A 17,820-nucleotide genomic window follows, 5' to 3' on the forward strand; every position below is an offset into this window, starting at 1 on the left:
AAAACTAAAAAATGTTTCAGGGGATGGAGCATTTGGCTAAATTCAGAGTCTCTAGAGTACTTGGCTAAATTATGAGAGTCTCTAGCACAATAAAAAGATAGGTAACTTCTTTTTTTAATTTTTTTATTTGTAGATGAACAAATACCTTTATTTTGTTTATTTATTTTTACGTGATGCTGAGGATTAAACCCAGGGCCCTGCACGTGCTAGGCAAGTGCTCTACCACTGAGCCACAGCCTCAGCCCTAGATAACTTATTATATAAGAAGCATTTTTAGCTTAGGAAAACTGTGCCAAAGTGTCATACACAGAATAAAAAACTAAGATGGAAGGCCGATTGCTCCAGTAGTGACAAAGATGCCAATAATGAGGATTCTGAACATGACTATTCAAAGAAATCACAAAGGTTCAATATTATTTCACATTATATATGGTCATAAAATATATGATGTAATTAATTCATGTAATAAGTATAAACTTGACTTGTTTCATATGAATTAAAGCCTTTTGTATCAAGATAGCCAAAAAGCTTTGTATTATATCCTCTTGTAGAAATAATTTTAAGTATTTTGTATTTGGAAGTCAGGCATATATAATACTTGTATGATTTTTCTAAACTCACTCAAAATTGGCTATAGGTCTGAGGTGATTTCTAAAATCACAATAAAATACTACGAAATTAATTTAACCAGGTATTGGGTTCATTATAATCAGTTACTGAACCTTTCAGTGAATATTAATCCCTTGTATTTGTTTTGGGGATTGAACATTTTACCACTGATTTACAACCCTAGTCCTTTCTTAAAATTCTTTATCAAGAGTCAGGGTCTCATTAAATTGCCAAGGCTGTACTCAAAACTGGAAATCTCCAAATCGCTGGGATTACAAACCAGCACAACCACTATTAACCCCTTTTAAAAATTACTGTATACCGAGGGAGCTGCTTCTTGTGACTTAAAAAAAAAAAAAGGCACTTAAATGAGAAGCAGGAGATTTGGTTTCTAGTCCAACACTGTCGCTAAACAGTACTATAAACTTGTAACAAGTCACTTTATTCGTGTCAATCTCTCACCCTATTCTTAGTAAAATATGGATGTTCTAAGGTTTATTTCCAGGTTAAAGTTACAATTTAAAAGGTCTGAAAGAAGAGGTTCTGAGAGTGGGATCATTAAAATGTTCATGACAGCTTAAAAACTATACCTTATTTATAAACATTGAAAATAAGTTATCTTTAATATTTTGTCCTTACAGTGCTGAAAATCAAACCCAGAGCCTCCCACATGGGAGACAGACAATTTCCCACCGAGCTATATCCTACACCCCCATTATTAATATCTTCTAAAAACAATTTGAAATCCCTATATTTTAAAAACAAATTGATTTCATTGATTCTAACTACATTTCAACTTTGACTTCTTGCATACCAGGGATTTTCTCTTTTACCTTAAGCAAATACATTTTGCCATGAACAAAATCTACCAGCTTTATAAGCAGTTCTTGGATCATTCTTACCAAAACAATCTTGATGTTTTCAAAGAAAGGCTACAGCACACAGTGTTAATAACAATGGATTTCAGAGCATACCAGATGTCAGTGATTATCTTTAATTGCCATGAACACATCTTAAACATGCCACATAAATACTTACAAATCTCCCCTACTGGTTTAGAAATGGGCACCATTCACTAAAAAATAATAGTATTTTTACACCGTACCAAGGATTAAAATCTACCAGTATCTCTTCCAACAACCTGTTTCATGCTTTTTGCAAAGTTTATTTTCTTCCATTTTATCATAATTCTACATTGACAAAACCTACTTTTAAAAAAGAACTAATTTTTAAAAATTTAAGGGGTGGTTCTGACAAAAATTATGGATACTTGTGAATTTATTTATTTATATTTGTATTTGAAATTCACCCCTAACTCCAACCAACATTTTTTGGGGGAAAGTGGGTGCTGGGAATTGAATCCAGGAGTACTTTAGCACCCTTTTTTGAGACAGGGTCTGACTAAGTTGCTGAGGTTGGCCTTAAACTGTTATGTGATACTCCTGCCTCAGCCTCCAGTTGCTGAGATTAAAAGCAAGTGCCACCACACCCAGCCCCAATCAACTTTTAATTTATCTGAATCCTCATGATCAGATCTCAATATTTTATATAAGGTAATATAGAAGTATATACAGATATTCATGAGAAAAAAATGCATGTGTTCAGCAACAAGAAAACTAAGTCTTCATTTAAAATAAAGTATCTTTTTTAAGAAGTTTTAATTTAAGACTCTTAAGAAGTTTTAATTCTTTATTTTTCTTTATATTATTTATTTTTATATGGTGTTAAGAATCAAACCCAGTGCCACAGAAGTGCAAGATAAGCGCTCTATCACTAAGCTACAACCCCAGCCCTAAAGTACCTTTTTTAAACCACATTATTGAGGTATGATTTACACATAAAAGCTATACAGTACCTTTTCTTTAAATACTGTGTGATACATTGGCTGACAAGGGAAAAATATTTATTGAACAAAACAATGATTTTCTCCAATTTAGTTTAATCTACTCCACTTATAAAACTAAAATTCTGATAGTTTAAAAAAAATCTATAGAAGACCAATTAACCAGTTCAGTATACGATCATGCATAGAGCAAAGTATAATACTCAGTTTTAATCACATCACCACTTCAGTTGCTCCATTTTTCCTTCTTAAAATCATCCTCAAGAGTCTTCCACATGAAGAATGAAAAATAGAAAAGTGAGAAAAAACATTTTTCTTTGAGAAACAAATACCAATCCTCTTTGATGCCAGTCAGTCTTCCCCAGAGGAACACGTATATTTGTGAAGCCTGAGTGACTAAGCAGATATAGAATCTGAATCATCAGATTTTGGGAACTAAGAATTTTTTCTTAATTTTTTTTTTGGTAGCTGTCGATGGATACAATAACTTTATTTTATTTATTTATTTATCTTTGTATGTTGCTGAGGATCGAACCCAGGGCCTTACATGTACTAGGCAAGTGCTGTACCACTGAGCTATAACCCCAGCCTCAACTAAGGATGTTTTCAGTGAAATCATAGTTACTGCATGTAAAAAAATATCAAGATAATTAAACAATCAATTTATTGTAGTTTTCTGGTCAGAGGTGGTGATGGGTTTTTTTGTTTTTGTTTTTATTTTATTTTATTGTGGTACTGGAGGTTAAATCCAGAAGTGCTCTACCACTGAGCAAGATCCCCAGCCCTTCTTATTTTTATTTTGAGACAGGGTCTACCTAAGTTGCTGAGCCTGGCCTTGACCTTTGATCCCCTTGCCTTAGGAACTGGGTCAATATGATAAAATATGATGAATTAAGACTGCCTTGAACAGATTAGAAGAAGCAATGTTTTATGAAAATAGTGCATGAAATTACCGATTTTATAATTAAATTTTGTTTTATATCTATATCTCTTGTACTTTTAAAAGACTCTATCTTGAGCACAAAGAGTATTGGCTATTAACTAACATATAACATTTGCACACATTTACATGGCACAATTTGATAATCTGATACATGTATATGATATCTAATGACTGAATCAGGGTTATTAGCATTTTCATCTTCTCAAACATTTCTCTGTGAGATTTTGGTTATTTTAATTATAAAGTCACAAATGAGCTTATTTAAGAACAGTTTTCATAAAAAGCAGCTGGTAAATTTATTTTAATTAGTATTCTATTCTTACAATAGCATGTTCACCTCTTAAGTAATTTTAGTACAGAGGCCAGAAACTACAAGACAGAGAACTAGCAGCCAAAAGAACTAACATTATCAACTAATGCAAAATAAATCAAGTGACAATACTAGTAATAAAAGAATGAACAATGAAACATTAATCACTGATTAAAAATGGAATTAATATATGCAATAACACTGATGAATCTCAAAATTACAATGAAAGAGGCCTTATCAAACAGGACGTATATGATTCCACTTATACGAAATTCTAGGGGTTGGAGTTGTAGCTCAATAGTGGTAGGGTTCGATCCTCAGCACCCCGTTAAATAACTAAGAAATCCTACAACAGGCAAAACTTAAAAAGACCAGCTAGAGTGGCACATGCCTGTAATCCCAGTGACTCAGGAGGCTGAGGCAAGTTTAAAGTCAGCCTCAGCAACTCAGTGACTCAGTGGGATTGTTTCAAAAAAAAAAAAAAAAAAAAACGGCTGAGGATGAAGCTCAGTAATGAGTGTCCCTAGATTCGATCCCCATTACCACTAAAAATATATATTAAACTCTGGCTAATGTTGATATATGTTGGAAGATTTCGGGTGGGGGGATATTTAGGGGAAAGCACACTGGTATCTTATAATAAAATGCATCCCCGAAAAAATGGATGAATTAATGCATGGTTAGGAGAACGAACATGCAAGTGATAAAGTACAATAAAATGTTAATGATAAAATCTAGGTGGTATAAGAAATGTTATTTTCAGGTTAATGTTGCAAGTGACTAACAAGTAAAAGAAATCATTTCTGTGTATAAAGCAGAAAAAAAATTTAGGTGGGGAGCATATGGGTGAATACTGTATGTTTAAATTTTCATAATGTTTTATATATGAGTTAAAAAATAAATTTAAATTTAAAAAATCTTTTTTATATTCAAATGCAAGAAAAAAAAACAGTTGGCTAAGTTCTAACCATAGTGATGAACTATATCTTACACTACTAAAAAATATTAAATAAATTAACACATGAAATGGAGTATAAATTAAGTAATATATATTCTTTTTTTTTAAAGAATTTTTTAATATTTATCTTTTAGTTTTCGGCAGACACAACATCTTTGTATGTGGTGCTGAGGATCGATCGAACCCAGGCCATACGCATGCCAGGCGAGAACGTTACCACTTGAGTCACATTCCCAGCCCAGTAATATATATTCTTGAAAAGCAGATTTCTGAACTTTTAATATTGGTCATCATTTACAAGAACCAAAGGAAACTAACAACTAAATTCCCAAACTAAAAGAACTCTACTAGTAGACCTATACAAAAAATAACCAACGGGCTGGGCATGCACACCTGTAATCTCAGTTACTCAGGAGTCTGAGGCAGGAGGGTCCCAAGTTCAAAATCAGCTTCAGCAATTTAAAGAGTCCCTGTCTCTAAATAACAAATAAAAATGGCTGGGGACATAGGTCAGTGGAAAGTACGCCTGGATTCAACTCTCAGTTCAAAAAAAAAAAAAACAATGATTAATGCCTTGCTAAATTGTTAAGCCTGGCCTCAAATTTGCAGTCCTCCTACCTCAGCCTTCCATGTCACTGGGATTTACAGGCATTCATCTCCATACTCAACCCAAACCAGGTTTATTTTTAACTAAAATCCTCATACTTACTGTGAGATGATAATCTTTTAAATATAATCTTAGGACAAAGAAAAAAAATATTCCAGAATCCTATAGGCAGCTATTTTTCAAAAGTAAAAGTGCCAGGCATGGTGATTCCAGCTATTCAGGAAGCTGAGACAGGAATATGGCAAATTAGAGGCCAGTCTAAGCAACTTAGACTATCTCAAAATAAAATATAAAAAGGCCTGAGGTATATCAATGGTAGAACTTTGCATCTGGCTTCAATCCCCAATACAGCAAATAAATTAAAAAATCAATCAATCTGACCATTTACACACATCTGCTCCACAGGGTGAAGTATATGTAACATAGGGTTTAATAAACTTACAGTTCCTTGTGCTTTTCTTCAGCCAAGATTTGGTCATTTGCTTTCAGAGAATACCTATAACACAGAAACAGAAGTATACTGGTCATATAAACAGAATTACATTTGACTCAGTAGACATATGATTATAGTATCAACACAACCATCAGTTGACCACTACATCAAATAATCATTACCATACTGTTATAGTTCTCCAAGCCAATGAATAAAACACCAAGAATGCCCAAGCAAATGGCTCTTTACTGTTCTATTTGTCACTTCCTCTGGCATCACCTCAGGAACTGAAGGGAGATCAACATGACCAAGCTTTGAAACATAAAATATCTTCAGTATTCCTCCAGAATGAATCACATGAAATATTACTCTCATGTTCAAAATTTAACTATTACATTGTTAACCACTTAAAGAGTTCACAAAACAATCTATACAGCTATCCATTCATTAAATATACAGTAAACATCTACTGTGTACCAGGCTATGTAGCAAATAATATGATAGAGGACGAAAAAAATTGGGGGTAGTTTTTTACTAAACCATTTACTAGCTTCCTAATACTGACAAGTATCTCACCTCTCAGTTTCCCTGTCCAAAAAATAGAGGTTGTCATAACTATTAGATTAGGATCTGCCACAGTACCATAATCTTTGTACTGCTATAGGTTAACATTTCCTGAAAAGTACTCAGAAATAAACAACAAGGAACCCAGGTCCTCAGTTTCTATTTGTACTCAGGCCTTTTTTTTTTTTTTTAAACTGCTAACCTTCATGACAGTATATCTGGGCTCCAAGTAGAAAGGTCATATTAATTTTCCTTTCCTGCCTCCCATTTCATAAATATCTTTATCCAGATTAAAGAATGGCATACCTAATCCATCAAACTCCTGAATCAAACTGTACTGCACTGCCTGGGGTATAAAAAGCTCTGAGGTGTTAAAAAAGAAAGAAAGAAAAAGAAACGATCCAGAGTATTTTGTCTGCAAAGTATTCTTTAATTAGGAGTACAGCCCAGTGCTAGAGCACCTGCCTAGCATGTACAAGATCCTCACTTCAATCCCCAGCACCAAACAACAATTAAAAAAAAAAAAAAAGAGTAATCCCCAGTTATAGGACGTAGCATGCTGGAGGCCTTGCGTTAAATCCCCAATATAATACACAGGTAGACACATATGCACACGGGGCACAGGGGTTGGGGGGAGATATTTAAAGTACCACAAACCAACTATGGAGCAAGGTTTTGGGGTTTTTTTAATATTTTTTAAAGATGTTGATGGAGCTTTATTTTTTTATTCATTTTTATTGATATGTGGTGCTGAGAATCAAACTCAGTGCCTCACACATGCTAGGCAAGTGCTCTACCACCAAGCCACACTCCTGGAGCTTCCTGTTTTATATAGTATTTCTATAAAGAATAAAGCTAGAAATTAGTAATAAGAAATTGTGACAGTATGTTCTATTTTCAGATACATAGTAGAGTGGAGCAGAAGTCGATCATAATTTTCATTTTAGAAATATATCTGTTAGCCAGGCACAGCGGCATATGTCTGTTATCCCAGCAGCTTGGGAGACTAAGACAGGAAGATCGAGAGTTGAAAGCCAGCCTCTGCAAAAGTGAAGCACTGAGCAACTCAGTGAGATCCTGTCTGTAAAAAAAATACAAAGTAGGGTTGGGGAAGTGGCTCAGTGATTGAGTGCCCCTGAGTTCAAGCCCTGTTACCAAAAAAATAAATAAGTAAAATTATATGTATCTGTTATTTTAGAAATATGTTTTCATTTCTTTTTTGTACCAGAGATTGAACCAAGGGGCACTTAACCACTGAGTCACGGCCCCAATCTTTCTATTTCTTAGTGAGAGACAGGGTCTTGATTAGGGCCTCACTAAATTGCCAAGACTGGCTTTGAACTTGTAATCCTCCTGCCTCAGCCTCCCAAACTGCTAGGTGTGCACCAACATGCCCAGCTCCTTCTTTTTTTTTATAAAAAGTACTTGGGATTCAACCCAGGGGTAATCTATCACTGAACTATATCTTTAGCATTTTGTATTTTTTATTTTGAGACATGGTCTCACTAAAGTGCCCAAGTTGGCCCTAAATTTGTAACCCTCCTGCTTCAGTCTCGAAAGTCACTAAGATTACAGGTGTATATCAACACCCTGAACCAAAGTTTATCTCTTCTATCCTACATTTTACCAAAGAATACATTATTTTTCAAGAAAAGTCCTATGAAACAAAGCTAAGAGAGTTTCTTGGGGGTTGAGGGTTGGGGGTAGGGGACACTAAGAACAAGGTCAAGTTATTCAGGCCAATAAGACTCCTTGGCCTCTGGCCTGGAATTAAATATCAGAAGATAGAGCTGAGGGTGTGGTTCGGTGAGATAGAGTATTTGCCTAAAATGCACAAGGCCCTGGATATTATCCCTAGTACTCCAACAAAATATAAAACAAAACTGGGTGCAGTTGCACATACCTATAGTTCCAGCTATCCAGGAAGTTGAGGTGAGAGGGTCTCTTTAACCCAGAACTTCAGAAAACCAAGGGGAATGAATACAGCATGAACCCTATCTTAAAAAAAAAAAAAAAAGCTAGATGTGGTGGTACATGCCTATAATCCCAGTGACTTGGGAGGCTGAAGGAAAGATCATCACAAATTTGAGGCCAGCCTGGGCAAGTTAATGAAACTCTGTCTCAAAAATATCTTTAAAAAAGGAATGGGACTCAGGGTGTAGCTTGGTGGTAAAGCACTCCAGCATTCAATTCCCAGTTCTACAAAAATAAAAATCAATTGTCACAGGAACTCATACCAACCATGTATTTGAAATGAAAAGTGAAATCAGACATTATCTATTATGAAAGTACATTTGATAGGTTTAATTATGAAGTTTTGCCACATAGGTAATACAGCAGACAATGGTGAAAATTTGAATGGATAGTTTTGACATGTTTGATTAAAAACAATTTATTCAGCCAGGAGTGGTAGCAAACGCCTGTAATGCCAGGGGCTCAGGAAGCTCAGGCAGGAGAATCCCAAATGCAAAGCCAGCCTGGGCAACTTAGCCAGATGCTGTCTCAAAAAAAAAAAAAAGATAAAAAGGACTAGGGACGTACCGAAATGGTAGAGGGTCCCTGGGTTCAATCCTCAGTAGTGCGAAAAATAACAATACGGTACATGTGTCTCTAATGATTCTAATAACCAGCATGGCAGGAGGTTTCTAATTGATTTCTTCCAATAAAACAGAGAAACCTAGTCAAATAATCATCTGAGAGATAATTTTTGATGGCAGATCATTTGATGATGTAGTTTAAATAATTGAATGACAATGCTGAAAAATATTACAATCCAATTAGTAATGTGAACACATTTCAACAATTACACCTGTAAATAGATATAAAACTGATACTGAAGACTATCTTATGTACAATGAGTACTATTTATCCAGAAAAAGTAGAACTGAAGAAAAATTTTAAAAGTAGTGATACAAGTCTTTGATCACAAGGAAGGGGTACCTAAGGCAGGAGGACTGCAAGTTTGAAGCCAGCCTCAGCAACCAGGGAGACCTTCATCAACTTAGTGAGAATCCATCTCAAAATAATAAATAAAAAGGGCTGGAGATGTAGTTCAGTGACAAAGTACCCCTGGGTTCAAACTGCAGTACCAAAGAAACGCTCGTGTGTGTTCAGAACCAATCAGGTAGAAAGTAGAGGCAGGTGAGGAATGATTTTGGGAGGCAGGGACAACCAGAAATTGAACTCAGGGGTACTCAACCACTGAGCCACACTCCTAGCCCTATTTTATATTTAGAAACAGAGTCTCACTGAGTTGCTTATTGCCTTGCGGCTGCTGAGGCTGGCTTTGAACTCTCAATCCTCCTGTCTCAGCCTCCCAAACCGCTAGGATTAAAGGCATGCACCATTGCACCTGGTCATAAGTTGGGCATAATTTTAAACAACTTATATGGTCAAGTTAGTATTCCCAATTAAAAGTAAAGCTTGATTAAAATACAAAGTGGGTGGGGTTGAAGTTCAGTGGTGGAGTGCTTGCCTTGCATATGTGAGGCACAGGATTCAATCCTCAGCACCACACAAAAATAAATAAAGATATTGTGTCCATCTACAACAACAACCAAAAAAAAATTTAAAAAAAAAAACAAAAAAACAACAACAACAACAAAGACCCGAAGTGCTAGTGCAAGCCTGTAATCCTACTGACTTGAGAGGCCAAGCAAGGCAGGAAGATCATCAATTTAGCAAAGGGATTTTTGCTAAGTTTCAAAAAAAAAAAAAGTGGGGGGAAGGGGTGCAGGTAAGGGACTGGGAATGTAGCTCAGAGGTTAAGCACCCCTGGGTTAAATCCCCTGTACCAAAAATAATAAATAAATAATTTTGAAAATATTACAGAAGAAGAAAATAGGGACCAAAAGTGTTAATCACAACAACAATGTTCAAACCAAAGCTGAAATGAAGTTTAAGAGGCTTATAAAGAAACAGATTAAGAGTAAATAACAGGGTTAGAATGAAAATAATAGCAAAAAGTTACAAGGTTTATGAAAATAATATTTTAAATTCTCATTAACCCAACAGATTGGGATTAAAACTCAGTGAAAGCTAAAAAAAAGGAGTTAAACTAGATTTAAGCCTAAATACATAAACAGAATTACATTGTATTCATACATTTTTGTTTATACTTTAATTTTTTTAAGAAAATGATAATTATTCAAAAAGACTAATCACATATTTTCATTATAAGAAAAAAAAATTTTTTAAAGAGATAGAGAAGAGACGAGAAGAGACGAGAAGAGACGAGACGAGACGAGACGAGACGAGACGAGACGAGACGAGACGAGACGAGACGAGACGAGAGGAGAGAATTTTTTAATATTTATTTTTTTAGTTTTCGGTGGACACAACATCTTTCTTTGTATGTAGTGCTGAGGATCGAACCCAGGCTGCACGCATGCCAGGCGAGCGCGCTACCGCTTGAGCCACATCCCCAGCCCAATAAGAAAAATTTTAAATGTGGTAAAAATGATGATGAACACCTGTAGACATAGCTACTGAGGAGGGAGGATCACTTGGTTTAAGACTAGCCTGTACATCTTACTCTAGCTTCTCTCCTATCATGCCACTGTGATTTACACAACTGAGGTCACTCCTCACATTCCATTGTTGAATACAATGAACAATTTCAGGCTTTATTTTACTAGATATCTCTATTGCATTTGATATATAAATATATATTATGATATATTAATGTGATATTTGTATGATACGTAAATGACAACTCTTATCATATAAACTCACTATATACTTCATGAGGGACATGAAATATTTCCAGCTCATCAGTAATAAATAATATTAACTATTCCAAATATACAAATTATTTCATTCAATCCTCACATCTCTAATATCTAATATTCCTATTTTACTCACAAAGAAATTATATTTCCAGGGGCTGGGGGCTGTGGTTCAGTGGTAAAATGCTTGCCTAGCATGCATGAGGCACTGGATTCAATCCTCAGCACCACATAAAAATAAATAAATAAAGATATTGTGTCCATCTACAACTAAAGGGGGTGGTAGTTAGTAACTGTTTAAAAGAAATTGTATTCCCAGTATCAAGCTAAATACTAACCACAAAGGTTTCTACTAAGCTGAAATAAATTGTTAAAAATGAATCCATGTTTAGATAAGCTTTTGTAATACCCAAAGTCAGGCCTGAACATTTAAGACTCCACAAGGAATACCATCTGATCAAAATTAAGGCTTCATAAATGATTCTGTTTATTTGGTACACATAAATTAGATCTTTAAAGCAGCCCCAGCCCCAGAACAACTCAGGACCAATCATTTAATATGAGAAATAACAGAAAGATTCAAAGTCAAATATCACTTGAGTTTAAATTCTAAAAATTTAGAATTCTGAGAAGAAGAAGAAAAAACAAAAAACAAAAAACCCAAGACTATCTTTTAATGGAGGGCACAAGTAGCCAAACAAAACACAATATTCAAAAGTTAGAAGCATTTACAATAAAAGAATAATCTAGAAAATAATACTGAAAAACTATCCTACTCACAATAGCAACAACATTATTTTCTAAATACCTGGAATAGCTGGACCGGGCATGGTTATATATGCCTATAATCCCAGCTACTCAGGAAGCTGAGGGAGGAAGACTCAAAATTTGAGGTTGGCCTCAGCAACTCAGCAAGCCCCCAGGTCAAAAATAATTTTTAAGGAGACCTAGGGTTATATCTCAATGGTAGAGCTCCCCAGGGTTTAATGCCCAGTACAAAAATATAAACATATATGTATATATAGGTAGATAGATATATACAGTTCAATCCCAAATATTTAAATCCAAAAGATAAAAAAAACTCTCACATCTAAAATTGCCCCCAAAATCTGAATTCTGTAAATATAATTCTAAAATAATTTTTTAATTATTTCAAAGACATTTATTCATATTTTATAGACTTGGGGGGGCATCAGGGACTGAATCAAGAGGTACTTAACCATTGAGCCACATCCCAGCCTTCCTCACACACACAAATTTTGAGACAGGGCCTTGCTAAGTTGCTTAGGGCCTCAAAAAGTTGCTGAGGCCAGCATCAAACTTGAGATCCTCCCACTCTAGCCTCCAGAGTTGTTGGGATGACAGTTATGTGCCACTGTGTCTGGCAATTATAATATAAGTATCTTTGCAAGCCTAAACACTTTTGTTTACTAATGAGAGTCACATAGGTATAATAGTCATGGGCAGACAAACTATATTCACAAATAAATGATAATTGTGTACACCCAGCTCTATAAACCCAGTTATCTGAAATACCACGACAGACAACTTAAGTCCTTAAACAAGACTGATCAAAATCTTGATGGGAGGGGCTGGGGTTGTGGCTTGGCGGTAGAGCACTTGCCTAGCATGTGCAATGCCCTGGGTCAATATTCAACACTACATAAAAATAAAACAAAGGTACTGTGTCCAACTACAACTAAAAAATAAATATATTTTTAAAAATCTTGATGGGTCGGGCTGGGGATGTGGCTCAAGCGGTAGCGCGCTCCCCTAGCATGCACTGGGCGCTGGGTTCGATCCTTAGCACCACATAAAAATAAAATAAAAATGTCGTGTCCACCAAAAGCAAATAAATAAATAAATAAATAAATAAATAAATAATCTTGATGGGTTGCCATCATGTATAAAATCTCCCAAAGAGCCAAAATTTCGAGAAATTTTATTTTTCACAAAAGCAGCTGTATAAAAAGAGCAACTCTTCCTCTACTGAAGAAGTCTTAATGTTTTTACGTAGACATACAGTGCTTACACACAAAGTAAATGTTGTAATAGTGTACTTCTGTGTAATCAAATTTGCAAAAGATACAGAAAATGAATTAGAACTCTCTAAAGATCTTTACACAATTAATACCTCCAGTATTAGAAATAATATAAAGATGGAATACATACCACAAAGAATTGTAAAACACAATGCTGATAAATTAAAATAATAGAGAATCTTCTACAGTTATGCTAAACCAACACCTGACACTGGACAGAAACTGCAATCTCTTCAGGCTTGTGCTGGACTCAGATCCATAGATCCCACTCTCTTTTCCCCATTCCCTTGCTAAATGAATGAGCTACAAGTTGTCAGATATGTATAAGCAGGATCTGTATATTCCGCACAGTTCTGCACACAATGGAAAGGTGCTTTCCGAGGGATTAGGTGAACAGCATGGGGGTAAAGTAATACCTCACATTCATAAAGTTAAATAAAAAGAAACTGTCAAGGAAGAAAAATAAACATAAAAAAAGTGGAGAAAAATAGAAACCATCAAGTGAAGGAAAGTGATCTAGAAAATGACAATAAAGGTATGATTAGATCAGACACTGATAACTCCTCAACAAACAGGAGATGATGATATAAAGAGAGGATGGGTTCATCAAATGATAAAGTGGCTACCACAGAAGCCCTAAAGGATGGTAAACTATAGAAAATCATTAGTTGTTTCACAGATGCCACCAGTCATTTTGTAGGCCAAGAGAGCCAGTGTCTTCATCAAATTACAGAAACCAAATACTGCCATCTTGAGACTGTGACAGAGACAAAGAAATAAATCCTGATGCAGTTCAGTCTTAAAAGCAACAAGGGAAGGCAAAGAAACTTCTGGGCCACTGGGAAGAAGCCAATTATTTTGGCCTTGCCTGTAATCTGGACTATGATGAAGATGCTAGAGAAATCTGAAAAAGTTCAACTGAGGGCCCAGAAAATTAGGGGAAAAAAATTAGAGAAAGTATGAGCAAAAAAGTGCAGAGTAAGAGATCAATGAACAGAACAGAAAGGGTTGAGAAGAACAATAGAGAACCTGAAGAAAGAAGCCAAAGAATCATTAGGAGCCCAGTATGGCTCTTTTCCAGATGACTTTCCTAGGGGAATACCTGACAATTTTCTCAAAGGAACGCATGGAATGGGAGGGGACATGTCTGGAAAGGCAGGAATACCTATACTTAACAAAATTCTTAATAATCCAGAGGTTCTCCCAGGCTGTGCAGGATCCAGAAGTTACAGTGGCCTTCCAAACTGTGATTCAGAACTTGTCAAATAAGTCGAAATGTTAGAGTAGCCCAAAGTTTAAGAATTTCATTAGTACAAAAAGTATAACAAAAAGTATAACACCTTCTAGACAAACCACTTGCTGAAGGAAAAGCAACCTATATCACTTAACACATGGTACAGTTAATAACAACCAGTATACCTCTTAGGGTCTGATCAAGAGAGCTGGGATGCTTTAAACTATCCTATTCTGTTCCCAGTACAGTTGAAGCAGTGATTTGCCATTAGGTATTCATTCAGATAACGTTTTTCTACTAAGAATTACAAACCTTAAACACTTTTTAAACCTTATAAATATTTAAAACAAATTGAAAGAGTGCGTAAATCCCTACACTTGTTTAATATTTATTCTTTAGTTGTAATTGGACACAATAGGTCTATTTCATTTATTTATGCTTATGTGATGCCGAGGATAGAACCCAGGGCCTTGCACATGCTAGGCGAGCATTCTATCACTAAGCCACAACTCCAGCCCCTCTACACTTTTCTTTACAAATCATTTTATATTTTTTTCTTTGAATTACTAGGCGAAGAAGAAGCTTAAATATTAAAGAGTTATTGCTCTAATTTGAATGAAATAAAGGTTTACAGGGAGAGGAAAAAATAACTAATTTAAATTTTATTTACTTTTATGTACTGCTAAGCATCATACCCACTACCTTAGATATGCCAGACAAGCGTTCTACCACTGAGCCACAACACCAGATTTATCTTTTTAAATGTTTGATTTTTTTAAAAAAATCCAATGAAACTACTGAGATCACCAATATTTCAACAGAACTTGGGTAGGGACTAGATGTACCTGGCAGAGCAGCAAGTGGTCTTACTATGTTTTATATAATAGCAGGTTACTCTGCCAATGAGCTTCATCTAGAACCCTTGAATTTAAAATTTATCCTGTGATGAAGAGATGATTTTTTTTAAATAACGCTGCAATAGAATTGAATGACTTAGCTCTGTTCTTGTACAATGTATCGAACAAATGATTCATAATATTTCTACATAGGGAAAAAATAAAATGATAGGGGGAAAAAACAAAAAATAAGGGCTATACAGAAAAATCAACATATAAAAAAGTGTATTACAGGAATAGATATGGGCATTTTATAGAAGTAATCCCTAAGAGCTTGGCCAACTTTCACAATCATTAATCATATTTTAAAGTCACACGTGGAGACAAATAGTTTTTTTTTCTTTAGGGGCATGGCTCTCCTTATAGAAAATATTCACATTCGTTTTCTGCATCGCAGTACTCATTTTGAAATTCTTTGGAATTCAATATACACAAACATCAACATTTCCTTTTAAATTTTTGCATCTTTCATGCCATGCTTCCATATTATTTCACTTATGTACACAAATATCCATTCTGCATGTACTCATACACAGAACTATGAATTTGGTGGGAACAATACTAGTGATCAAACAGCAACACTACTGTGTGCCTTCTTAGCTCCACTGTACATAATTATTTTTTAATCTATCAGTAACTTCATTGCCTTCAGGCAAATGTAGGGATATAGTTCAATGATCGATTCCCCTGGACTCAATCCCAGATACCATAAATATTTTTTAAAATAAAAAAATAAAATTTATGTGCTAAAGAGCCAGAATAAGAAAAAAATTAAGAATAAAGTGTAGATATATACCCTGCTAAACATCAAGCCTTACTGTAAACAAATAGTAATAAAGATAGGACTACATTAATTCAGGGACAAAAAGACCAAAAGGTGGACTACTCAAAATTCAAAATACTGTAATATAATAGTTAATTTTCCATTTTAACATTTAAAAATGTTAAAAAAAAATTTAACCAGATCTCTACACATCACAGCCTATACAAATATCAACACCATTTCTAAAACTCTAAAGCATAATGTTAAAAGCTGTAAAAGAAAATAAGGCAAACTAGCTTAATAAAGAATTAACTATAATCCAGATGTGGTGGTGCACACCTATAATACAAACAACACAGGGAGGCAGATGTAGGATTGCAAATTCAAAGCCAGCCTTGGCAAGTTAGTGAGAACCTATCACCCTGGGTTCCATTCCAAGCAGCACAAACATACATACATAAAAAGAATTATCTTTAGGGGCTGGGGTTGTAGCTCAGAGGTAAAGCACTTGCTTCATACGTGTGAAGCACTGCGTTCAATTCCCAGTACCACATATAAATAAGCAAACAAAATAAAGGTCCATCAACAACTAAAAAAAAATATTTAAAAAAAAGAATTAACTATAAAGCATCAGAGAACTTCATAATTAATTTATTGGATTTTACAGTGCTAGAAATCGAACACAGGGCCTCACACATCATAGGCAAGCATTCTATCATTGAGCTACATCCTCACCTGTTAGGTAGATTAGTCAGCCATGAGCAGGTGGGCATGGTGAGGCCAATAAAAGGAGATAAATTACAAAGAGGATATCCAACATATGTATCAAAGCAAGTCCTAAGTTACAGTACTGGAAGCACAAGAAAATTTATCAAAGCAAACAGGAACTGGTATGCCAAATCTTCCCAGACAAAGCCAATTACAACCCCTTATGAATCTCTTGTGACCAGGTCATCACAACCCACACATATCACTCACTAAGGAGGAATATGAAAAAATGAGGCTAGTCGTTGCAGATTCCTGATGTCACTTTGGCTTTGTGGGTCTGCTCTACAATACAGCCACAATTAGTTTTAAAGTAAAACAATTATAGCATTTAAGCTTATCTATGGAGTCTCATTTAACATTCTAAGTACTTTTCTCACCTTTAAACCTAACATGCATCCATTAATAGCAATAATTCATCTTTACTGATTACTTGAATACTATGTTTCATATGTGTGTATATTATTAAGATTCACCTAAGATTTGTATGCTTATATTAAGATTTATATCTGAGAAAAATAACTTAGTTCCTCAACTACTTGGTATTTTCACTCTTAATGATGTTTTTTCTTTCTCAATTATCATTTCATTAATTCTCTCATTCCTCTTACTTCTGTGATATTTACTACACTCCAAAAAAAAAAAAAGGCAATCCTGTCTTAAACATTCCCTCCCATTTCCATTTCTATTAATACTTGTCTTCCTTTACTCTCCATAATGAGACCAATACTCATCTGTAAGTATTTATATGTTCCACATTTCCTATCCCTCACACCCACTGTGTCTCTTCAATATGTTAGAAAAGATTCCTTTCAATAACCTACTTCCTGCCACAACTGTTTCTACTAATTTTCAGATCTTAGATTTTGCCAAATTGCCAATTGACTTAGTTCTGCATTTCTTTCAGTTAAGATGTTTAATTTTTCTTATTCAGGGAAAAATTAGCTTTACAATCTTCAAATATACAATAACAGAATATCTTAGAAGAATTTAATTTCTGTATACTAAACATGTAAATGTCTCAATGAACCACACAATGCTTACTCTATCCACAAACAGGTAAACTGTAGGCAACCCATCAACTTCCCAAAACAAGAACTGCAATGTTTTGAAAACAATCAAAAAG

The 17,820-nt window shown here is 34.9% G+C and overlaps 1 protein-coding gene and 1 pseudogene across 7 annotated transcripts in view; one reads left to right on the plus strand and one right to left on the minus strand.

Moving 5' to 3' along the window:
* The window catches only part of Adk (adenosine kinase), a 459,652-nt gene that overhangs the window by 387,753 nt on the left and 54,079 nt on the right, over nt 1-17,820 (minus strand). For all 7 annotated transcript variants that reach the window (XM_078039904.1, XM_078039883.1, XM_078039886.1 and 4 more), the window contains one exon: nt 5,713-5,766. In XM_078039904.1, coding sequence (XP_077896030.1) covers nt 5,713-5,766 — 54 coding nt within the window. The remainder of the gene's footprint in view (nt 1-5,712; nt 5,767-17,820) is intronic.
* Nucleotides 13,634-14,399, plus strand: LOC110598209 (hsc70-interacting protein pseudogene; annotated as a pseudogene).

Source organism: Ictidomys tridecemlineatus, chromosome 1 (assembly GCF_052094955.1).
Source record: "Ictidomys tridecemlineatus isolate mIctTri1 chromosome 1, mIctTri1.hap1, whole genome shotgun sequence".
In the NCBI taxonomy this organism is placed as follows: Eukaryota; Metazoa; Chordata; class Mammalia; order Rodentia; family Sciuridae; genus Ictidomys; species Ictidomys tridecemlineatus.